Genomic DNA, 26,631 nt, shown 5'->3' with positions numbered 1-26,631 from the left:
TGTAGATTTTTCATATTCACTTACGTATATATAGATTAATTTATCGGTTTTATTTATTTAATTTTTTTTATAAGTTTACTAAAACATTATATATATTTAGCTTTTCATATGCTTAAAATACATAATTTAGAATAAGTTATATTTAACCATTGTAAAATAAGAATGTAACTTTTTTAAATTATTATACATTCATTTTTATTTTTATTATATTTTTTTTTTTTTATATAAAAAATTAATAAATTATTGATACAGTTAAAGTAATTAAAGAAGTATTTTTAAAAATGTTATCATTAAAAATATATACATACATATATATAATATATATATATTTCAATTTTTTAAATCAATGTTTAAACGTGAAAAAAAGAAACTAATTATACAATAAAAAAAAAAAAATGTAAACAAATAAGACATAACAAAAGAAAAAAAAAAAGTATATTTTTTTAAACAAAGTAGCATACAAAAAAAAAAAAAAAAATAAATAAAATAAAATAATAAAATAATGAAAAAAATAAAAATATATATATATATATATATACACATTTATATATATATAATTCTTATACAAAAACAGAAGAAAACAAAAATTTTGAAATATTTAAAAATTTAAAACATATATATATGCACAAGCATAGTATTTTTTGTATTTATGAATTTTTATTAAAAAATAATAATTTGCATTTTAAACTTTCATCTATGTATTATATGAGCTAAAAATAAAGGGATCAAACAAATAATTTCTAACATCAAAGTTTTCATCTATTGAATTTGAGGAATTCTGCCTCTGAAAAAATACTGAAGCTAAATAATTAATACAATATGTCTCATAAATTTGTATATTATTTATAATTAGTATTTCTGAAAAAATATCACAATTCTTAAATTTGTTCATAATTTTATGAATACGTTTTTGCCTTATATCTTGAATTAATCCTAAAGTAAAAAAAAAAAATTAAATAAAATAAAATAATGAAAAATAAAAAATGAAAGATATTAACTTAAACATTTTTTGTATTTGTAATCAATATGAAAACTTCCACAAATATATATATGTAAATCCTGATGTGTAAATTATGAAAAAAAAATTTATAGGAACAAAAATATATCATGATTTGTATAATGAAGCATAAGTAAGAAAACATATAATTATTAACAAGATAATAAAATCAATATATATATATTTTATAAACATATTATAGGATAAAGGTGTGAATTTAAAAAATATAAAAAAAAAAATATGGAGAAATGAATTTTTTTTTACTACCTGCAACTTTTAAAATGTATTTATAAGGAGTTTTTTGACCAATAGTTTCAATAGGTGTAGAGTTTTTAAAAGCATTATTTTCTAAAAACATTGATGATATTTCAAAAAAAAAAGGGCTTGGTAAATCAGTAAGTTCATGCATATCTTCAAATTCTTTCTTGTAAATATTTTTTAAATTATCAATATAAAACCAAAATGGAAATTCAACAGTAGCTAGCCCTTCTTCGCTTAGTTCTTTTGCTATATATAAAGGATACCATTGTCTTTGTCCTGATTTCATTTTTTGAAAATCAAATCCTTCAACTTCAGTTAAGTCAAAATAAGGAATATCTGCTAAAGCTTTAACAACAATTAATTCATCTAGTGCTTTTTGCCATATTATATGATTTATTGATTCTTCAAATAAGTAATATATAGATATTTTATTTAATTCTAAAAAATGAGGGTTAAATTTCATAGGAAGGTATTCTATGTATTCATTAGATGTAATCATATTTTTATTTATAAAAGATGGAGAAGAAATAACTTTATCATTTATAAGCAATGTTTGACTAATAGTTTCAATATTATCTTGTTGAAGTTCACTATCTTGTAGATAGGTGTATATATTAATTAAGTTATCGTAAACATAATTTTTTTTAAATTGTTTTCCTCGTACAAATATGATATTGCTTTTAAAACAATCATATGCATTTGATAATTGAGGAAGGTTGTTTTTTATGTTTTTAAAACTATTATAAAGAGTAAATATTTTTTCATAAACACTTGATAATATTTTTTTAGTAGAATAATTTTCTTCTGAATTCAGTTCATTAATCGCTGAATCCAATTTATCTAAAATCGTTTCAAGTAATATTAAATGTTCATTATTAATTGTAACATTTTTGTTTCCTATTAAATATTGATCCCTTATATAAAAGATGTTATAAACTCCTTCACAAGATTCAATATTTTTTATCGGAAGTTTTGGAAAGTCTACTAACACAATATTTGATTCGTGATTATTTACTTCTAAATGATTATTATCCTGTTTTATATCATTATTAACATATGCTCTTCTTCTACATTTATCATTCATCAATATATTTTTCTTGCTTTTTTTATTTGATGTTTTACATAATTTTGTTTTTTTACTTCTTTTTTTTCTAAAAATTGAAAAAACATCTGACATTTTTATTGAAAAAAAAAAAATTTTTTTTTTCTCCTTTATTTTATTATTAATTTTTCTTTTTAATTTTTTTTCTCATTTATCAAAGCATATTTCAAGAATTTTTTTTTTTTTTGTTTTTATAATCTTTCACATTAAATATTCATATTCATTCTTTTGTTGTGTATCTATGAGTGTTTTCAAATAAAGAAAAAAATTAAAAAAAAATATTAATAATTAGAATATAAAGGTATATCTAAAAAGAAAGTGCTTACGATTCTTATAAATTGAAATTACTAAGATGGTAAGCAATGTAAATAAAAAATCATGATTTTTTTTTTTTTTTTAATAAAATTTTTCAATTTTTTCTCTTTTTTTTCTTTGTTTTTGTATTTTTCCTTTTTTTTTTTTGTTTTTACATTTTTCAATTTTTTTTTATTATATATTTTTCATTGTTTTAGTTTTAAAATTTATTTTTTATAATATTTTTTTTTTCTAATATAGTATTTGCACAAGAAACAAAAAAATTGATCCTTGTAAAAATATTAAGCATAGAAAAAAGTTCAGTTTCATTTTTTTAAATTATGCCATTTTTCTTTCAACGTAGATTTAATTTAATTTCATAATATGAAATTTATGTACTACAATTCATTTCATTTTCATTTTTATTTAAAAAAAATAAAATACACCTAATTAAAAGGAAAGGGAAAAAAAAAAAAAAGATAAAGTAAAAATAAAAATAAAAATAAAATAAAAAATTATATTTAAATATTATTTTAAATAATTATTATATATATTGTTCCTCAGATTTTTTTTTTTTAAAGCATAATACTTTTATATGATAAGTGTGTACAAAAAAAAAGTTTGTAGATATTTATTGTATTAGACATAAATATTCTCCCATATTATAAAAAAAAAAAATTTTTTTTTTAGTTTATTATTTCTTTAGATAAAAAAAAATTAATAAGGTCAATTATTTCTATAAACAATTATCTTAATATGATTTTATTTTATGTTATATTTAAAAAAAAAAAAAAAAAAAAAAAGAGAATAAAGAAAATTAGAAAAAGATAAAATAATATTTTTAAAGTATGCATCTACTAACAATATTATTTTTTAAAATAATTTAATTTAAAACTTTTTTATTATAAAACAGTAAAACTTACATTAATTAGATTTATTTTTAAAACTTGATTTGAAACATGAAGTCAAGCAAATAAGCATCCTTTAGATGTGTAAAATAAAAGAATAAATACTAATTCATATATATTAAAAATTTCTCATTCTTAGTGTATTTAAAGAAAAAAAAGAAGAATATTTAATATATAATTTAATATGATATTTTAAAAAATCAAATTTACATAAATAAAAAAAATAAAATAAAAAAAATTATAAGCTTTTATTTTAAAAATATTCTTTAAGAACTAAAAAAAATAATAAAAAAAAAGTTTATATGCTTAAAAAGGATTTGAAGCCAACACATTTATATAATAAAACAAAATATATATGCATATAGATATAAAACAACTACCTAAATCTAGTAAACTATGTTAATTAAAAAAAATTAAAATGATAATGCACATGTTATATGAAAATGTATTTATTTTATCTATAATTCAAAGAAAAAAAAAAATTATAATAATGATAAAACTTTATAATTATTATAATTTATAAAACATAAATAATCAAATTTAAAAGACATACACTCAAAAAAAAAAAAAAAAAGGAAAAAATTGACTTAAATCTTATATGCTAATAATTACTGATAACTATATTTTACATGAAATAATTAATTTAAAATAAATATTATAGTAATTTTATTTATTGTATTTTCATTTCTTTATATTTTTCTTTAATTTTTGATGAATTTTCCTTTTTTTTTTTTTTTTTTTTTTTACCTAAACTATAATTAAATTGTATATTAATTTTTTGATCTTCGTGGAAGTTTAAATTTTCTATTTTTATAATTATCTTCTTTCAATCTTTTCAATGTTGGAGAATTTTTTTTTGAGTTGCTATTTTCAATAACTTTAATTTTAGTTGTTGGATACTTATTCTCGCTTGTGTTAATAGAACTTATATTCATATTTTCATTACTACTTACATTTTTATCTTCTTTTATATTTTGAGCCTTAATATTTTCATTCTCTGTTTCTACTTTATTTAAATTATTAGAAGTTTGCATTTTTTCATTTATGAATTTATGATCATTATTTATTGGCATTTGCGAGTTGCTATTTTTTTGGTTATTTATATATTCATTAATAAAATTGTTCCTATTATTATGATATATACTTGTGGAATTATTTAAGTTAAATAAATACTCACCACTTAATTTTTTATCTTTTGGTAATTCATTAGCTTTAATAATAAAATTTAAATTTTCATTTATATTTTCAAATAAACATTTAAAATCTATATTTCTACTATAAGAGATATCTTCTATTTCCCTTAGGATATTATTTTTTATTTCTAAATAAATATTATCATTGTATGCATAATCGCTATAATGGAAATCATTTTTTTCTTCTTTGTTATTTATATTAATAAAATCTGAATTAATAGAAGTACGTATTTTTTTAACTTCTTCGTTTATGTTTTTTATTTCTTCCTTATTCTCTATTTCATAATTTGATATTATGTTAATATCTTGAAAATAGTCCTTTTTTAGATTTTCTATTAATTTATTTATACGTTTGTTACATTTTTCAATATTTTCTACAAATAAACTGTTGTATATTTTTATATTTTCATTTGATTTGGACTCATGAATATTTGCTTTTTCTTTTTCTAAAACATCATTTTTCTCTTGTAGAATTTTTTTTGATATAATTTGATAAAGCTGCTCTTTTTCTTCTATATTATTATTTGTATGATGATAAATTTCTTCTGCTATTTTATCAATAGCTTTATTATTCTTATCCACTAAATTGTTATATATATTAACAATATTTTTTATATTATTTTTAACTTGCCTTTCTTCATCAATATATTTATTGTTTAAATCTATTAAAATATTATCCAGAATTGAATGATATTTTTCAATTTTTTTATAAAATTCATCATTTATATTGTAATATTGTTTATGATAATTTATATTTTTTTCGTTATAATCACATAAAAATGTTTTTAAGGTTTTCAATGAATTCGTAAAAAAACCTTTATAATCCTTTTTAGCTTCATTGTGTAATTCATTATTTAGTGATTCTAATTTAACATTAATTTTACTGTTAATGTTATCAATATTTTTTGATATTACAGTTTTTATTTCTTCTAAAACATTTTCTTGGAATAATTGAATTTCTTCATTTATTTTTTTCTTGTAATTACTTATCATTTTACATTTTTTATTACTTAGATTTTCTTCAAATGTTTTATAATCATTATGAAAATTTTCAATAAGATTTTCAATATTTTTCTTTTCTGTATTCAAAAGGGTAGTTTTTTCATCTATATTCTTTTTAAAATAAAAACTGAAAGACTTAAGAAAGATATGAAATAAATTACTAATATTTTTAATACATTCAATTAACGACTCTGTATTTAATTTTTCTACTGATAAATAATTATCAATTTTTTTCAATGCATCAATACCCTCATTGTTTGAAGTTAATTCTTTTAAAATAATTAAATTATTTTTTGTAAGAGACGATTTTAATTTTAAATTGTTATCTGCATCTAATAAAGTTTCATTTAGTTTATCATCAATAATTTTTTTATCATCTTCAATAATATTTAATGAATTACCAACGTTCTTTTCATTTTTTAAAGTGTTTTGATCTTTATTATTTTCATTTTCATTTAATTCTTCTCCTTCGATTTTAGATACCCTTTCGTTTCTTTTTAAAATTGTATTTTCTGTTTCTTTAGAACAGTTATCACTAAAAAGTAATTCTGAAGTTATTTCTTCATTTTTAAGATTTTCTATAGATAATAAGTCATTATTAGTAAATAATTTAATTCTGCATGTTAATATATTCTTTTTTATTTTTTCAATTATAAATATATAATTTTGATCATATTTTTGAATAATATCTAAGTGATCTAAGACAAAATTAAGTAGATCATTTTTTTTAAAGCATAAATCTGTGTTTAATTTATAAAATCCTTTAATTGATTTTATCAACAATTGCTTATTTTCTATAATATGTTTTTTCGTGTCAACTAATATTTGCATGATATTTTTACACATTTCGTTTATGTATGATTTATTATGTTGGATGTTCTTTTTTAAACTAACAATATTTTCATTTATAATAGAAGATATTTTTTTTTGTGATTCTCTATAAAGTTTAATGTTATCATAATACTTTTCTTCCATCATATGAAATTCATTTATTAAAAATTGTGTAATATACTTTTCTTCAACCATTTTGTTTATCAAAATTTCATGTAATGATTGAATATTTTTATATTTAGAGAGGACATCTTTCATTAAATTAATAATTTGATTTTGAATATCATCAGTATAGTCCATTTTACTTAATAATGTTTTTATTTTTTTACTTTTTTCAAAAAGAATTTTTTCTTTTTGTAATATAATTTCTTTATTTTTTTTAAGAGAATTCTGAATATTATTATATTCTTCATTGTCTAAATATACACCTCTTTTTTCTCTACTCAAGTTTAATGCATTTCTTAATTTTTCAATTTCGTTATTTAAATCTTTTATTTTCAGTTGTTTGGTAGTTTTTACATTAATTTCAGGTTTATTTTTTATATTTTTAGCTCTAAAAACGTAATCAAGAGTACTTAATGTTTCATCAACGCATAAGGAAGATGGAGAAATAGTTGCAACTATAAATGTTTTTGTTTTTCCTCCTAATGAATCTTGTAATAATCTAGTTAATTTCGAATCACGATAAGGAATATATGATGAATTTTCAATTAGAGCATTAATGACTCTACCTAAAGTTAATAAAGATTGGTTAATATTACAACTTTCTTGCTGTCTAATTTTTAAATTACCAAAAGAACTTTTTAATGCATTTTCACTTCCAGCTAAATCAACTAAATTTAATTTTCCTATTTTTGTTATACTTTCTCCTTCATTATTTAAATCTTTCATAATTAATGTTATAGTAAATATTGAATGACTCCTACTAGATTTTTTATTATATGAAGTTTCAGCTGTCCTCCTCTTTTTAATTGCTGAACATACAATATAATATATTTCTTCAAAAGAATTTATGGTTCTTTCCTCTAATTTATCTACATTTAATCCTTTATTTTTATTCGTTGTGTCTTCATAAATTTTTAATTTATTTGATTCACTTGTAGAGCTTAATAAATCACACAATTCTTCATTATATATTTCTAAATAACTTACTTTTATGTTGAAATCATACACATTTTTCTCTATATTATATATATCATTTATGTTATTTATATCTTTATTTTCTGATTTATTTAAATCAAGACGCTTTTCTTCCTCATTCGTAATTTCTATATTCTTTATATTATTCTTGCTGATATTATTATTTTCTTCAAATTTTTTACTTTTTTCTTCTTTTCGTTTACTTAATATTTCAAAAATTCTTTTAGTAACTCTAAAAATAATACCAGTATCATCATTTTCACATAATTCATAATAACAGTTTATATCACTATTTATACTATCACTTAAATCTAATTTTTTATTATCAGCATTTTTTAAAAGCTCTAATATCTTACCTTCCATTGTATACGTTTTTCCTGTACCTGTTTGTCCATAGCAAAATAATGTACAATTAAATCCTTCCAAAACCTAAAAAAAAAAAAAAAAAATAGAAAAAGAAAAAGAAAAAGAAAATAGTAATAAATAAAAGAAGAATATATATAAAATTAAATATAAGAAATATTAAGATAATAATATATGAATAAAATTAAATAGACATAATTAAATATATAAAAATAAAAAATATTAGGAATATAATATTTAATATATATAAAACTTATATATGAAATGTTTCAATAAAATTTTCATTATATTAAAAACACTTTTTTAAAAAGACATTTATCACATAGATTTAACAACTTTTTTTTAATTAAAATAAGTGTACTTATATAATTATTATTTTATTAATTTTTTTTTTTTTTTTTATTTTACATTACTTCATCAACTATTTGAAAAATATAATTATTAAATAATGTTTTTTGATCTACATTCTTATCACAAGCATAATCAAAATTGTACTTTTTTTCATAAATTTCATTATTTCTATTTACTGTTACTATAACTTCGTTATTATGTATTTTAACTACTTCTTCATTATTTATATCATTTTTTTCTTTTTCATTTAAAGGTCTACATCTTACTATAACTTTTATATTAACACAACTTGATCTTTCATTATTATAAGAACCTCTTTGCATTTTTCTTTTTTATCAATTGTTTATATATATATATATATATATATATATATATATATATATATAAAGAGAGAGAGAGAGAGAGAGAGAGGAAACTTATAAATATATATTTAATCTTAATTTTTTAAAAAAGAGAAAGAATTTTTACGCTATAAAATAATATCATGATTCTGAAAAAATATTATATATATAAAAATATATAAAACGATAAAATTAAACATTTTTGCTTTATTCAAAATATATATATATATATAATTAAATATTTTTTTACAAAAAAAATAATATCAAACAAACAAAAATATACATACAATATCCAAGAAAAGAAAAAAATAAAAATAAAAATAACAAAATAAAAATGTAATAAATATACAAATTAAAAAACTTTACAAAATTCGAAAAAAAAAAAAAAAAAAAAGGATAATTATACGTATATTTTTCAATACTAATGAAAAAAAATAATAATATGCTTTATACTATTTAATATGCTGTAATAAATAAAATTGTGAAGTTCATTATTTTAAAAAGTTAAATTTATAAAAAGTAAATACTTTATAACACAAAATTAAAATGTCTAAATTATAAAGTTTAAAATGGAAAACTTAAAAAATATATATATATATAGATAAACAAGAAAAGATAATGTCTATTTAAATATAATATTATCAGGATACTTTTTAGAGATAAAAAATAAAAAAATATATTTAAAAAAAATTTAAAAAAAAAAAAAAGAAAAAAGAAATGATATATGATAAAATATAAATAAGAATTTATATCATAAAATAAAAAATTTAATTATTGAAGTATTTCTTTAGCATGAAAATATAAAATTGTCAAATGTAACTATTTATTTTTTTTATTTCTCAGAAATATCCATGTCTATTCTTATATATCTATTTCATTTTATAAATTTTTTTTTTTTTTTTTTAATGCATAAATAATATGCATTAAAATTTTGTTTCTTATTTCTTATTTTTATTTATAAACAAAAAAATTATTATTCAAATAATTATTTTAAATTAAAAATTGTATATGTAATTTCAATAGGAAGTAAAAAAAAAAAAAATGCTCAATATAACTAATGTAGTATTTTTCTTGAGAAAAAAATAAATAAAAATATAAAAAAAGAAGAAATAAAAAAGTATTCATATATATATATATATATATATATATTTGCGCCCTTATTGCTATAGTGTATAGAACATAACATAAATTTAAATCTTATACATAAAAAACTATTTATTTTTTTTTTTATTTACAAAATAATTAATGAAAAGAAAATGGATAAAATAAAAAAGTAAATACCTATTTAGTTTATTATTTATTATACCTAGTAATACTAATAAAAAATAATAAAATTTTCCACTTTTTATTTTTTATATAAAAAGATAACATAATTTATTGTAACCAAAAATTTAAAAAGTATATAAATTTTATTATTATATTGCTAAATAAAATATTTATATAAAACAAAAAGAGAACTATTAATTTTGTGTCTATTAAAAAGAAAGAGGAAAAGAAAATAAAAAATATAATTTAATACCTCAATAAAAAAATAATTAAAATTCAAGAATAGAAGTTATTGCATTATTTCATCCATAACAAAAAAAAAACTATTATTTTGCATTTTTAGAACTTAATGTTCAAATGTAAAAAGGGATAACTTTTTCATTTCAAAGAAAATAATAAATTTCTAAAGGAATTTTTTTTATGTTATCTTTCTTCTTTTTATTTAAAAAATTAAAAAGCAAAATGTTATGCTTTCTGTGTCAACTTTTCCATTTTACATATAAAAAATTTAAGTTAAATCATTTTAAATTAGAGAAAATTATATTATAAAACAAAAAAAAAAAAATTTATCTCACTCATATTTTTAAATATAAAAATAATATATATATTTTTTTTTTTTTATTTTTTTTAATTTTTTTTTTCTTTTATTAAATAAGTTGATTATTTAATCTTTTTAGTATTTAAAAATTAAAATTTATTTTTTTTCTAATAATTATATATATATATATTGAAATAGATAATACAAATATATAAGAGATTAAGGGGTTAACAATTATGAAACAAGAATAAAATATAAATAAAATTTTCACAGAAAACTTAGTAAATTTGCTTGTATATATATATATATATATATATATATATATATATATGTATTTTTTTTTTTTAATGAAAATAATGTAAAAATATTAATTTTTTTTTTTTTTTTTGAATTCCTATAAAATTAAAAAGTTATAGGGTATTTTAATATATAAACATATAGTGCTAATTAAAAAGAAAATTTTTTTTTTTAAAAAAACCTCCATGATAAATTTTTTTTTTTTTTAAATTAAAAATTAGAAAAATTAAAAAAAAAAAATTTTTTATATATTAATGTAATCATAAGATTTATAGAGAAATTTTTCCTTTTAAGAAGTTAAAAAACTATTCGTTTAAACAAAATTTGAAAATATATTTTTAACAAAAAATATAAATATTCATTTTAGTTATTGGAAATGGCAACAGCATTAGATGTTCAAGTAATATAAATAAATAGAAATAATAAAATATATATAAAAAAAAAAATATATATATATATATGAATTGTATATAAATAATATTGATTATACATTATATTTAATATCTAAAAAAAAAAAATTACGTTTATATAGTTGAATTGTTAATAAAAATACAAAACTTTTCCTGATGAGTATTTATAGATATATAAATAATTTTTTATTTTTTGTGTTGTAGCATGAAAAAGCATATCAGAAGCAGGAAGGAGCATGCTTTTTTAATTCAAAAAAAATAAAAAAGGGATCAAAAAGTTATACAAGATATTGGAAAAAAGTAGGATTAGGTTTTGCTACTCCAAAAGAAGCAAAAGAAGGAGTTTATGTTGATAAAAAATGTCCATTCACAGGAAATGTATCAATTAGAGGAAGAATATTAAAGTAAAAAAATATATAATATAAAAGAATAAAAAAAAAAAAATGAATAATTTTATTAATAATATATCTTTTAATAAAGAATATTTATGACATATATATATATATATATATATATATATATAATTATATTAATTTTACAGAGGTATGGTAGTTTCAAATAAAATGAAAAGAACAATAATTATTAGAAGAAATTACTTACATTATGTGAAAAAATATAATAGATTTGAAAAAAGACACAAAAATATTCCATGCCATTGTTCCCCATGTTTTGATGTGAAAGAAGGAGATATAGTTACTGTTGGACAATGCAGGTAACAAATTAGTATATTTATATATATATGATATTAGAATTGTGTAGATTAAATTTTTTTTTAATACTTAAAAGCTTGTATATATATTATATTTTTATAAATATTTATCATAATATTATACATATATGTATATATGCATATTATTTTTTTATCAGACCATTATCAAAAACAGTAAGATTCAATGTATTGAAGGTAGAGAAACATCAAATATTTGGAAGTGCAAAAAAACAATTTGTTTTATTTTAAAAATACAGGAATATGCTTTACCATTACTTTTTATTTTATATTCATAAGAAATAGATAATTGTATGAAGAAAGTTATAAAAAGATCAATTTTTTATTTTTTCTTTTTATGAAAGAAAAAAAGAGTACAATAAATGATTGTAAAAATAAAATTTATAAATTAATATAGGTTATTTTTTTATATCAATTTTTTTTATTTATTTTTTTTTTATATTTTAATTTTTTACTTCTATTTTTTAATTAGAACTACTCCAAAAAAAAAAAAATTTTTAAAACGTTTGAAATATTTATTTTTGTATTGGAAAAGTAAACATAAATTTTTTTTGCTATATATTATAAAATAAGTTTAAAAAAAAAGATAAATTACAGTATATAATAATGCACATACTTGTGATTTATTTATAAAATATCAATATTTAGGAATCATAACATATTTTTAAGATGAACAATAAAAGTAAAAATATTATAAGTAAATTATTTAATAGAAGTAATAAATACAATAAATATGAATAAAAATCTGATTAGGAACTTTTTTAAATTGGTGTAAAATTGTTATTATTTTAATAATTTTTTTTGGATTTTTTTATATAATATGCTATTGACATGTGTTCTTTAATTTTTGCATTATTTTTTAGAAATATTTGAAAATACATCAATAATTTCTTAACTTTTTCATTTTCATGTTAATAATTTTCAGATTTTTTAATTTTTTTTTTTTTTTTTATGTGTACATATATTTTTTGCATTAATATAAAGTAGAAGAATATTATGTAAATTAAAAAATTAAATTTCTTAGAATTTTAATTTTTACAACTCCATTTTATTCTTATTTTCTGTATAATACTACTGTGATAAGTTTTTTAAATAGTAAGGGAATGAAATAAATAAAAATATAGAAATAAAAAATTATAATTTATATATATTAAGCCATAAAAAAAATAGAATATATAATTTAAATTTAATGATATAAGAAAATAAAAAAAAAAAATATGGTATTCATTCAATATATCAATTTTCTTAAATTTATTTAAATATATATATACCTTCTTTCATTATAAAATTATTATAATAAAGATATTTATAATTATTTTTTTCATATTCTATCTTATGTCCAACTATATATTTTTACTTTTTTTTTTTTTTTTCTTTTTGTCTAAATTTTTTAAAAAAAGAAAATAATAATAAAATATTCTATAATTATATTTATGTACTCAATATAAAATTAATAATAATCTACACTAAAAATGACATGAACACATATATATATATATATATTTATACACATAATCCTAATAAAGTATATGATTTTTTCTTATTTATTAGAATTCAGATGTAACAATATAAAATAATATAATTGATATTTTATTTGTACATTAAAAAATTCATTAGTAAAAAAATTTTAAAATAAAACATAAAATATTTTAACTTATAGTTTTGTGTAAAAAAAAAAGAAAAAGAAAAAATTTTTAAAAAAATTTAAAAAAAAAAATAATAATTATTTAAAAATATATATAATCAAGAAAATTAATAATATATAAATGAAGAATTTTTTTTTTTTTTTTTTCGTACGCTAAAGTATTTTGGCACAAAAAAAAAAAAAAAGATTTCTATAAAAATATTTTTCCTTATTTCATTATATTTCCTGTTCTATATCCATTTTATTTTATTTTTTGTATTTTTTATTCTAATAGGATTTGTTTTATGTATATCTTTTATTTTATTAACAGTTAAAATCAATAATAGAAATCTTTACACTTTATTATCATTTAAGAATAATACAATTATTTTTATTTAGAAATATCTTTATTTTAACATGCATAATTTATATCAAAATATAACACAAATTAATAATTATTTGTTTATATATTAATTTATTTCTTCTTTTTTTTTTTTTTCTTTATCTCTACCTCTATATATTTAATTTTTTTGTTTTACTTGTTATATGCATATTAAATATTTTAACTTTATAGAATATTTGTGTATTTTAAATTCCATTTAGTATATATATTTCTTTCATATTCACTTTAGTTTTTCTTTATAAGTTAATTTTTTTTTTTTTTAATGTTTTAATGAAATAGTTATATTACAAGAGAATTTGATCATATATGGAAAATAATATAAATTAAAAAAGAAAAAAATTAATGTAGTTAAAGAGCATATAGTGATAACGTAGGAAAAAAAAAAAAAAATTTAAAAGGCCATATATATTATATAAGAGATAAAAAGAGAGAAAAAAAAAAAAGAAAAAGAATAGTGTAAATATAAAAAGGAATGGAAATTAAAATGATTTAAAAAAATAAATTTAAAGAAAAATAAAAAAGCAAATAGAAAAACATAAAAAAAAAAAAAAATGAGTGTATATCATTTTTATAATAATATTCTACCAAGTAAATCAATAAGAACGGCCATATGTACTAATATAAAAGGAAATAATAAAAAATACTTACTGTATGCTTGTGAAAATTATCTAAATTTGTGTTATGTTGACAAAGATGGTTATACAGATGATTACAGTAAGCATGTTTTATTTTCTGAAGTTTTAGAATTAAGAGAATATATACCTGAAAAATTAGTTGACGAAGAACAAAAAGAAAATATTAAATCTTATGTATTTTTATTAACAAGAAAATATATTTTATTATTATTAGAGTTTGATTTAAAATTAAATGATTTTGTTACATTATCTCAAATAAACTTATACGAAGTAAATGGATTGCATATTGAAGAAGATATTACATTTATGCTAGATGAAAGACATCGAACAATTTTATTTTATGGATATAAGAGTATTTTGAAATATATTTATTTAGATTATGACGATTATTTTAATTTAAATCATTTATATACTTTGAGGTTAGATGAAGGATTAATAATAGACATAATATTTTTAAATAATTATGAAGATAGTGAAAAAAAATGTTTTCTTGATGGAAATAATAATAAAAATAATGTTGAAGAATTTATGTGTAATTATATTAAAAAGGAAGAGGATTGTGTAAAAAATAAGGAAAATAGCAAAAAAAAAAAAAAAAAATTATATTATATTAATTCAGATAATGAAAATAATAACACATACAACTCTACAAAAAATAAAGAAAATTCAGAAAAAACAGAATTTGCAAAAGATAAAGAGTTTATCAAAATATTTGAAAAAAAAGACATTACTAACGCATCAGTAAAAAAGGAAAAATTAGTAAAATTATTTTCTTCTGATGATGATAAAGAAAAAGAAAAAAAGGAAAATAATAATAGTGCTTTTTGTGATTCGTTAAGAAGTAATAATAAGCATAATGAAATTATCAGTTCTGATAATTATCATCTTAGTTCAAAAAAAAATAGAAAAAGCATTAATTCAATAATATGTATATTATATGATGCAAAGAAAAAAGACTCTTATACATATGAAAGATATATTAGGGTTATACCGTTATATTCTCTAAACGATAGAAAACAAGGAAATAATTTATGCGAAAATAATGAAATAGTAAATCAATATGGAAATAAATCATTAGATGATCCTGCAGAAGAAAAATCTTGCATTTTATATATATATTTTAAACCAGTAATAGTAGATTCAAGTATAAATAAATTACTAAGTTTTGCTAAAAATAGAATATTGTTAATAGGATTTCAATTTATAAACTATATAAACTTAGAAAATGAAAAAGATAAAAATTTTTTTTTAAGTTCTGAATTAAGAACCATTAGATGCATTGAAAAAATAAATATAAATAAATTTATTTTGGCTGATGATTATGGAGATTTATTTATATTAACATGCTTATGTAAATCAAAATCATCATCCTACAAATTGAGAAGTGAATCTAATACAAATATTAATTCAATCAATCTACAATTTATAGGAACATGCTCTAGGTCTAACGTCATTGTCTCTATTTATTCTGATATTCTATTTTTGGGATCACAAGTAAGTGATAGTTATTTATTACGTATGCATAATTATCCAATATATGATTATGATGATTATAGACCAGTAGAATATTCTTCCTATAATACATTAAATAGTTCTCATATATTACCAAATAAAAAAAATTATGGTAGTTCAAATACTGATGATTCTAACGATTTTAATAACAATAATACTTCTCCTTGTTTTCAAGATGAGGAAAAAAAATTTCGTAATAATTTGAAGAATAGCAACAATAACAATTATAATGAATATAAGAAATTTGATGAAAATAATAACTATAAGAATAAGGTTAACAATAATAAAAATAAAAATCATTATAGTAAAGATAATAATAATTATAATGACAATTACAACTCAAGTGATATTAAGAATATAAATGCTATTGATCATATTAATGATATTATTAGTGCTAATAACAATGATTATATTAGTTATAATAAAGATATGCCTGATCATAATTTCTATAATATTAATAATAATAACAAAGGAAATATGAATTATTCTACAAATAGCTATTATATGAATAGAAATGCAAATGAAAGCATAAATAGTGACTACTGTTCACAGGATAATCAATCTAACAAAAAAGAATGCTTGGTTGTAGATAAAATAGAAGAAGAATCTTTTAATAAAAATTCACATTCAAGAGAAAAATTAAAAAAAAAGAAATTTTACATTGAAATTTTATCAGTTATACAAAATATTGGTCCCATTTTAGATTTCTGTATTATTAAAAATAAAAATAATGAAAAAGAAATAATAACATGTAATAGTTATGGAAGGACTGGATGTATATCAATTATTCAAAATGGATTAAAAACAAATATAATTTCTAAATTAAATTTTAATAAAATAACAAATTTTTTTGTTGTCAAATATGTTATACATTTAAAAAAAAAGAATTATAATAAAAATGGAATTCATGAAAATGAGAAAACAGGATGCAAAAAAGAAACTGAGCTTTCATCTAATGAATATTATAGTAAAGATAATTCTTATATCTCTTTCAAAAATGAAAATTTTAAATCATTAGATAACCAACCATTAGAATTTCAAGTATTTGCACATTTAGGCAATAAAAAAAATGTTGAAATTAAGGATATAAATTTATGTTTTCTAAATAAGTATTATTTTGAAAATGAAAATGAAATAAACGTTTTAAAATACTATAATTTTATTTATTTTCATATTTTTATTATTTGTATTACATATGGATTTCAAACTAAAATTATTGGTGTATGCAAAAACAGAGAAAAAAAAGAAAAGAAAAAAAAAAAAAAAAAAAATGCTGATTCCGATGAGTTTTCGTCTTTATATGATGAGGATAATTACATAAACAATTATTTATTTAATGAAACATATACGAAAAATAAACATAACGAAATTTTATTATGCGAATATGAGAATACTGATGTAGATCTAAATAGCAATACTTTATATTTTAATATTTTGAAGAATCATCCTTATCTTATACAAATAACTAATACAAGCATAAGATTATTATGTTGTTTATCATTGAAAATTGTTTATGTTTTAAAATTTAATTTTATATATAAATTTTGTTTATGCAAAGATTATTTATATATATATTGTGATAATAGCATAAAAATATATACTGTTTTAAATAATAGTCTTATATTTTTGTATTCATATAATCTTAAACAAACAATTAGTTCCATGGTTATTTATAAAAGTATATTAGCTTGCGTTTTCAATAATAAAAAAGTTGTACTCTTTAATATAAATAAAAAAAAATTAAAAGAGTTTAAAAAAGGTGAAGACACAAAAAATTTACAGGATGTTGATATTTTTACCGAAGTCAACCAGTATAATCCTAGTTGTTTTTTTTTCGTATTTATAAGTGATATTGAATTATTAGAATTAAATGATAATGTATATTTATTTATTGGTTATAATAATGGAGATATAGAATATTTTTTATTGTGTTCCTTTTATTATAAGAACAAATTAAAAAATTACGATATTATTCAAAATTGTAACAGTATTCATACAAGTAATATGACATATGAAAATAACAACAATAATAGTAACTTTCATTCTTGTTATTTATCAGATAATAATAGTCCTAATTCTAATAAAATAAAAGATAATAAAAATTGTAATTCTAATTTTAATAATGATATGATAAATAATTTTATAAATGAAACACATTTTAGTACAAAAGATGTATTATCTAATAACAAAAAGAGAAAAAAAGAAAATAATAATTTATTTAAATTGCATAAAGAATTTTTAAAAAAAAAAGAAGCTGCTTTAAAATATGTTTATAAAAATGATCAAATTCAAAATAATAATGTTAATTCTAAATTTGGTTATAAAACAAAAATTACCGATGATATAGAAAAAGAAAAGAAAATAAAGAAATCAAAAAGAAAATTACTGAAATATTTATCAGAAAATCATACAAATATATTTAAATATTTTGATTTTTCTAATGCATCCTTTAAAAATATATGCAATTTGCATAAGGCATGTACTAAAAATAAAAAAGAAGAAATATTAATAGATCCAAATTCTTTTTATAATGTAAATATAGAATCTGATAACTTTATTAGTTTAGAAAATTACTTAAAACCAAGTAAATATGATATTAATGGAAATAATAAAAGAAACGATAAATACAAAATTGTAAATGATGAAACATATTTGTGTAATATCTTAAATGACACAACTAATGATTTAAAAGAAAACATTGATTATGATAATATGATTTTAAAAAAAGTAAATAATTATAACAAAAGTTCTAACACTACGAACATAATGAAAAACAAATTAAATGAATCATGTTCTGATGATATTCATAATAAAACAAAGGAATATAACTTAAACAACAATGATTCATCACATACTCTTCTTCAAGTAAAAGAAGAAAAAAAAGTAAAGAAACGTAACAAAATGAAAATGAATAAAAGAAAGGCAAATTATTTTTTTCATTTTTTTCAAATATACGGAATATCATCTGATGAATCATCAGATAGTGATATAGTTAATTTTTATACATTTAAAAGATCAGGAGTTAAGAAGTATAAAAAAGAAAGAAAAACAGGTTATAATAAAAAAGGAAAATTAAATGAATTAGATTTAGAGAGAGAGATAATTAATGAATCCACTTTCAATTTATCATCAAGTTCTAATTTAGAAAATAATATATATTCTAACAGTGTTATAAAACATAATGATTATAACTCAGAAAATGTAAGTGAATTTGCTTTATCTTCTTGCTTTCTTGACACTAAGAAAAAAATGAATAAAAAGAAAAAAAGAGATTTTCTAAAGGCAGAAGAAAAAAGCATACAAAAAGATTGTAATTTAGAAAATGAAAAAGTAATAGACAATGCTTTGAAAAAGAATGAACTTGAATCCTATCGCAATAATAAAAGAAAAAGAGAAAATACTATTGATAGTTTTAGTCATGAAAAAGAGAGCATGCTCATGGAAGAACAAAATATATTTGAAGAAATGAAAATGGATAATATAAAGAAAGACGATATAAGAAAAAAGAAAGCTTCTTTAAATAAAATATTTAGCAAAAAACTAAAAGAACAATGTGATCACATATACTTTCATGAAAATAATATGTGTTCTGAAAAGGTTAGTAACACTGATAGCATATCCTCAGATATATCATGCTTTGATAATTTAAATAATATATTATTTGATGATAAAATATATTTAAAAAAATATATTTTGAAAAGTAAAAAAATCCTATTAACAAATAAAAGAAAAATAAATGTATGTAAAAAGCCCATTAAATTTAAAAAATTTATTAAAGTTTTTTCAGAAAGAAAAAAAATTGATATAAATTTAAGTAATGTTGTAAAAAAATATAATTTTCTTTTTATTTGTTGTGAAAACCCAATGATTATATATTCTAATTTAAAAAAAAAAATATCTTTTTCAAAATTATCTATTAAAAATATATATTTAGTTGATATATTTAATGATTTTAATTATCTTAATCCATTTCATAATTTTATCTCGTTTAAAAAAAAAAATCAGAATAATTTTTATTTTATTTTTTATGATGGTTTGAAGATGTACATATCTCACTTAAATGAAATTAAGAATACATTTTTACAAAAAATTCCATTTTATAGAACAGTAGAAAAAATTGCTTATCATCCAGATACCGGTTTATTAGTAACAGCTTGTCCTCCTGAAGAAAAACATAAAACAAATCAAATTATGAAGCATATTGTTTGCTTTTTTGACCCATTCCAAAATTCAGTCAAATACACATATATAATTCCATCGAAATATAGTGTTTCAAGTATATGCATATATGAAATTAACAAAGAGGTATATAAAAACAAAAGTGTTAATACTTTCATTTTTGTTGGTACTGCTAATGCTAATGAAAAAAGTACTGAACCATCATCAGGTCATATTTATGTTTTTATTGCAAAAAAAAAAGTTAATATTTTTGAAATTAAACATATATACACTTATAACATTAACTATGGTGGTATTACTCATTTAAAGCAGTTTTATGATAAATTAATAGCCTCTATTAATAACACGGTAAATCTCCTAAATATCTAATAAAAAAACAATTGTATATATATATAAAATATTATTCTTTTTTATCCAATATATCCTCAAAATTCATTCATAATACATATTAAAGAAAAAATTAATATAGAAAAGAGATATTATATTTTTGTTATATATATATATATATTCATCTGTTCATCTATTTATTTTGTTTTATATTTTCTTCATTTGTAGGTTGTTGTTTTGGATATTAACAACTTTTTAATAAATTTAGAAAAATACTTAGATTATTCTAATTCTTCCATCGTAAAAATTAAATAAAATGAAATTTTTATATATTTATATATATATTAACAAATTAAGGAATAAATTTTTTTTATATATTTATTTTTTTTTTTTAAGAAGATAGAGAAAGATGACGCTATTTTAGAAATAGCTTCTTTTACACCGAGCTCATGGATAATGAGTTTAGATGTTTTGTAAGAAGAAAAAAACATATTATATATATATATATATATATTTTTTTTGTATTTAAATAATAAATGTTTCATTTTATTTTTTTTTTAGAGAAAATTATATTATAGTTGGAGATATTATGACATCAGTTACCATACTATCCTATGATTTTAAAAATGTAAAAAATATTTTATAATTTTAAATTTTAAAAATCATCCAATTAATATCATTTAAAATACATCGATTTGCATAAATATTTATAAGTATCATATATTTTTTTTCATAAAACATATTCCTATTTTTTTTTGTTTGTTATATTTCAGGCTACATTAAATGAAGTTTGCAGGGACTATTCTAGTGTTTGGTGCACGTATGTTGACATTTTAATTTCTCTATGTGTGTTTTAAAGTCTATATATGTACATTTTAATGTATTTTTTTTTTTTTTTTTTTTTTTTTTTATTATATATATAGATCTGTTTGTGCTTTATCAAAAAATCACTTTTTAGTTTCAGACATGGATTGCAATTTTCTTGTATTACAAAAGTAAAATAAAAAAAAAAAAGTTATATATCTAATGATACTTTTTTTTTGCAATAATATTTTATATAACATTAAAGTATTTTAACATTTTTTTATTTTATTTTATATTTTTCTTTAAAGGTCAAATATTAAATACAACGACGAAGATTCATTTAAATTATCAGTAAATTAAATTTTCACAAATAAGCATACATATATATATATATATATATATATATATATATATATATATATATATATATATATATAAATGTATATATTATTTTAATAAAATGCAGGTTGTATCATTGTTTTATCATGGAAGTATTATTAATAAAATGTTATCTTCTTCGTTAGCCAATTTAATTGAAGAGTATAGGAAAAAAATTATATATTTCTATTTCAATTTTTACTTTTATTTCTATATCCATTTATTTATTTATTTACAGAGAAGAAAATAGAAATGGTATTTTATTAAAAAGAGATGGGATTTTATGTGCATCAAGTGAAGGGTCCATTAGTGCTTTAATCCCATTTTCTAGTTTTTCTAATTTTAAAAGAGCATTATGTATAGAAATAGCTTTAAATGATAATATATCTTCTATAGGGAATTTAAGTCATAGTTCATATAGAGAATATAAAGTTAGTTTTACGTCAAAATTTTGCAAAGGTGTTGTTGATGGAGAATTATTTAAAATGTTTTTTTATTTACCTTTTGAAAAGCAGTTTAAAACATATATTTATGCGAAATGGTATATAAATAATATATGTTTTGTATGTGTTTTTATTTTTTTTTTCTAATATTATTTTTTTTTTTTTTTTTAGGATTGCCAAGAAATTAAATTGTAAATTTGGAAGTTTTGAAAATTTTATGCTAGATATAGAGAATTTTTGTTCATTTTTATGATTTTGTTGTTTATATGATTTTTTGATTTTACAATGAAATATTATTTATATTCATATATTTGATTATTTTTGTGATTTTTTTTTTACTTAGTTAAATTCATAATTATTATTACGTCTAATATTTTTTTAATTTATATTGATATGTTTTGTTAAATTTTTAATTTTATATATATATATTTTATGATTAAAAATATTAATATATTCGAGTATTTTTTTTTTTTTTTTTTTTTAATTTTTTAAATTAAGTTTTTGATAGGTGTTAGATGACACCCAATATATAACCCTTTATCAGTTTTATTAGGAAAAATACAATAAGTATAAATCTTTTCTTCTCTTAATATTTTTATTTCAATTTTTGATGGATTATTACTCATGTAATCAGATATTTTTTTAAGTATGCATACGGTATCATCATCTTTAATTTCATCCTTTTTTACATCTCCAAATTGATAAACATAGTCATTAATTTTTAAGCCAGCTTTATGAGAAGGAGAGTTATCAATAATCTCATCTATTATAGCAAATATATTTTTTTTTGCATGTTCAATCTCCTCTTCATTTGGTTCTTCATACATTTTATTTCCATTCAAATTTTCATCACCATTTTTATTTTTATTTCTTTCAACACGTATTATTGGATGAGTACTATGAACTTTATGTAAATATTCTTCTATTTTTTTGTTTATATCTATATAATCATTTCTTAAACAAATGATTTTATTTCTAGCTACCCTAATACTATATATATCAATATCATTTCGTGGAAACCCTTCTGCATCAATTAACTTCCCCTTCATACCTACATTTTTATTTTCAGGTTTTTCTAAAAATTCTAAATTTTCATTTATTTCATTTTCAATTTCATCCCTTTTTTTCACAAGTTCATTAAATTCTTTTAAATCCATTTTTTTACATCATAAATTTTAAAAAAATAAAAAAAAAAAAAAAAGCACAAAAAATATTTATTAATTAAAAATATTTATAAATATTTTCGTTTAATAAAATATATATATATTTTTTTTTTGGCATCCCAGAAAAAAAAATAAAAAAAATAATCTAGTAGAAAATAATGAAAAATAAATAAATCATTTTCATTATAAATTCATTAAAAAAAAAAATAAAAAAAAATTAAGTATTTTTTGTTATCAAAATGCAAAAAAACTGAATTATATAGAATTATTTGGGAAAAAAAAAGAAAGAAAAGAAAGATTATATAAAATATTACAAACAAATTAGAATACTATAAATTTCATAAAAAATGATTACGGAATATTTTCCTAAAATTATTATTAAGGAACAAAATTTTTTTCAGATTCAAAAAGTATTCCAGAAAAAAAAAAAAAAAAAATTAAAATTAAGTATATGATACTTGACATAAGTTATAATTTTTATAAAATAAGATACACATATATATATATATATATATATATGAGTTATTTTTTTTTTTTAGAGATATGCTTATTATAGATTTCACAAAAGAGTAGGTAAAGGTTCTTGGGTAAAATATATAGAAAGATATAAATTACCTAGAAGTATAGAAAATACACAAAGATTAATTTTTAATTATGAAGCAAGTTATTCGGAAAAAAAATTATCTAGCAGTTGGCTTTGGAATTTACCTAAAAAAATTGCATTAGCTACAACTTCAGATGAAGTATTAAATGTATGGGTGTACTATAGACACAAAAAAAAAAAAGCATATCACTACTTAAAAGTTTTAAAAAGATTAGTTGATGTAGGGAAATGTTCAACTAGTGATTGGAGATTTAAATTAATTACTTCAAGAATACAAAATAAAATTAATACCTTTTTAAATTTACCAAGAATTTGTTATTATTACGGTAAATTAAAAGCCACTGCTCAACTGGAAAATATTACAAAAATGTTAAATCATAGACTAAATGATTACTTACCTTATCAGTTACTATTAATATTGAAAGGATTTTCTTTATGTGAATTACAAGATAAGCACCTTTTTAATAAAATTAGGGATTTGTTAAAACCGCATATTAATATTATTCCATTTTATTATTTAACTATCATAATTGAAAGTTACTCTTATTGTTTAATACATGATTATCTGTTTTTGAATTTACTAGCAAATGAAATAATTTACAGAATTAATTTATGCAATAATAAATACTTAAATACATCAGATGAAAATAATTCAACACATTTAAAAAGAGATACTTTAAATGAATTAAATGAAGAAAATACATTTAATAATTTTAGTAATGATTGTATAAATGATTACGAAAACCCTTTATATAATATAGAAAGCGAACATACATTACTAAAATATAAACAAGATCAATTTAGTTATTACCCCACTATGAAAAATTTAGTTGATATAGCTTATTATTTTTCTAATTTAAAATTTCAAAATTATATATTTTATGATTATATAAGTATGTTTGTAATATATATGTTAAAAAATAATAATTGCTTAAATCCATATCTTATAGAGAAAGTTATTTTATCTTTTTATAAAATTAAAATTAATGATATAAAACTTTTCGAACATATTTTAAAACATATAGATAATTTCATTTACGACTATCCTCCAAGCGTATTATGTTCTATTGGATGCCATCTTTCTTCCTTATTGCCTTTTTATTATTCTCCTATTCATAAAATATTTAAGAAAATGTTATTGTCTATTAAAAACCATATAGGTATTTTAAATACAGATTCTTTATCTAAATTATCATCTTTTGCACATAAAGCAAAAATGAATAAAGAACTGCAAAAAGAAATTTTATTTAGTATAAATGAACAAATAAAAAAAAATGACAACCAGAATTCTAAAATTATATATGACCTACCAAGATTAGCAGAAGTTCTTTCTTTTCATAATTTAATAGATGCGACAAGTTTTAACATTTTATGTAAACATTTACATAGTCATTTAAAATATTTTGAACCTTGTGATTTTAATAGAATTGCGAGAACATTAAGGAATATCAAAAAGAAATTTAATTTTTGTGATGAAAAAGTAGTAAATGCTATAGCTAGGAATGTTATAAAGCAACATGACTTGTTTCATGTAATTGATTATCATCAAACAGCTAATATGCTATTAGAGATAAATGCAGTAAAAGATATATATAAAATATATTTGATAAAGTATCACAATAATATTTCTTTTTATAATTTTGATGAATTAAAATTAAATTATGAATTACCAAAGGAAATAAAAAGATCCTTATACAGATATAAAAAAGGAAGTATATACTTTTCAAACAAAAAAATTCAGCAGGAATATCCATTATATAAATCTATAGAAGATTGAAAAAAAAAAAAATATAGTATAATAAAAGTAAATACAAATTTAAAATCATTAAATATATATTATTTGAAATGTAAATAATGGATTTTCTTTATCTTATATAAATAAATATGCCCTTTGATATATTATTAACAATTATTTTCTACAAAAATATTATTCTGAATTTTTTTATAGGGACAACTATATTAATGCAAAAAGGAGAAAAACTATTCATTATATATTACTTGTATACAAATTAATGAAACGTTTAAAAAATAATATGAAAAAATAGTTCTAAATAGTTATAACAATGGATATACTAATATAGAAAATTATATGAAAGCAAAATATAATTTTAAATAATTTTTTTCTTTTTTTTTTAATCACATAATATGTAATTATAATTTTTTTTATTTATTTTTTTTTTAAGAAATTTCTTCATTTAATTTAATTTTTTTGTAATTATATTTTTTGTTTTCTTTATTTTATATAATTTTTTTTGTTTATATGTTTTTTTTATTTATGTTTTTATATATTAGATACAATATTTAAAAGAAGATGGCCAATGTTTTTGAACAATTCTACAGTGTATTTACATGTAGTAAATACTATATGAAAAAGAGATAAATATAAGATTTAATAAGTGAAAATAAAAATATATTCAAATTTTTTATGTATTCTTTTTTTTCATAAAATATTTAATCTATTAGGGATATTTGTCAATATCTATATATTCAATAAATATTATATATATATATATATATATACTTCATTTTATTTTTATT

The 26,631-nt window shown here is 17.7% G+C and overlaps 6 protein-coding genes across 6 annotated transcripts; 3 read left to right on the top strand and 3 right to left on the bottom strand.

The window, feature by feature from the left end:
• Positions 1 to 694: 694 nt before the first annotated feature.
• Positions 695 to 2,435, bottom strand: PRELSG_0820700 (conserved Plasmodium protein, unknown function; the record flags this gene model as incomplete). Its single annotated transcript, XM_028676281.1, has 2 exons — positions 695 to 933; positions 1,265 to 2,435. 2 exons carry the CDS (start codon positions 2,433 to 2,435, stop codon positions 695 to 697), a joined length of 1,410 nt encoding a protein of 469 aa, XP_028532786.1.
• Positions 2,436 to 4,332: 1,897 nt separating this feature from the next.
• On the bottom strand, positions 4,333 to 8,765 carry EG5 (kinesin-5, putative; the record flags this gene model as incomplete). Its single annotated transcript, XM_028676280.1, has 2 exons — positions 4,333 to 8,157; positions 8,505 to 8,765. 2 exons carry the CDS (start codon positions 8,763 to 8,765, stop codon positions 4,333 to 4,335), a joined length of 4,086 nt encoding a protein of 1,361 aa, XP_028532785.1.
• A 2,495-nt stretch (positions 8,766 to 11,260) lies between these two features.
• On the top strand, positions 11,261 to 12,252 carry RPS11 (40S ribosomal protein S11, putative; the record flags this gene model as incomplete). Its single annotated transcript, XM_028676279.1, has 4 exons — positions 11,261 to 11,284; positions 11,499 to 11,698; positions 11,836 to 12,006; positions 12,162 to 12,252. The coding sequence occupies 4 exons, from the start codon at positions 11,261 to 11,263 to the stop codon at positions 12,250 to 12,252; spliced, it is 486 nt and encodes a 161-aa protein (XP_028532784.1).
• Positions 12,253 to 14,599: 2,347 nt separating this feature from the next.
• On the top strand, positions 14,600 to 22,579 carry PRELSG_0820400 (CPSF (cleavage and polyadenylation specific factor), subunit A, putative; the record flags this gene model as incomplete). The annotated part of the gene is made up of 10 exons (XM_028676277.1): positions 14,600 to 20,722; positions 20,930 to 21,001; positions 21,101 to 21,174; positions 21,263 to 21,329; positions 21,475 to 21,521; positions 21,625 to 21,696; positions 21,814 to 21,856; positions 21,972 to 22,045; positions 22,122 to 22,424; positions 22,498 to 22,579. The coding sequence occupies 10 exons, from the start codon at positions 14,600 to 14,602 to the stop codon at positions 22,577 to 22,579; spliced, it is 6,957 nt and encodes a 2,318-aa protein (XP_028532783.1).
• Positions 22,580 to 22,814: 235 nt separating this feature from the next.
• PRELSG_0820300 (proteasome regulatory protein, putative) lies at positions 22,815 to 23,483 on the bottom strand (the record flags this gene model as incomplete). The annotated part of the gene is made up of 1 exon (XM_028676276.1): positions 22,815 to 23,483. The coding sequence occupies one exon, from the start codon at positions 23,481 to 23,483 to the stop codon at positions 22,815 to 22,817; it is 669 nt and encodes a 222-aa protein (XP_028532782.1).
• A 353-nt stretch (positions 23,484 to 23,836) lies between these two features.
• Positions 23,837 to 25,870, top strand: PRELSG_0820200 (conserved Plasmodium protein, unknown function; the record flags this gene model as incomplete). The annotated part of the gene is made up of 2 exons (XM_028676275.1): positions 23,837 to 23,899; positions 24,029 to 25,870. 2 exons carry the CDS (start codon positions 23,837 to 23,839, stop codon positions 25,868 to 25,870), a joined length of 1,905 nt encoding a protein of 634 aa, XP_028532781.1.
• Positions 25,871 to 26,631: the final 761 nt, after the last annotated feature.

The sequence above is a fragment of the Plasmodium relictum genome (assembly GCF_900005765.1).
Source record: "Plasmodium relictum strain SGS1 genome assembly, chromosome: 8".
Classification (NCBI taxonomy): Eukaryota; Apicomplexa; class Aconoidasida; order Haemosporida; family Plasmodiidae; genus Plasmodium; species Plasmodium relictum.
This window is presented reverse-complemented; position numbering and strand designations above follow the sequence as displayed.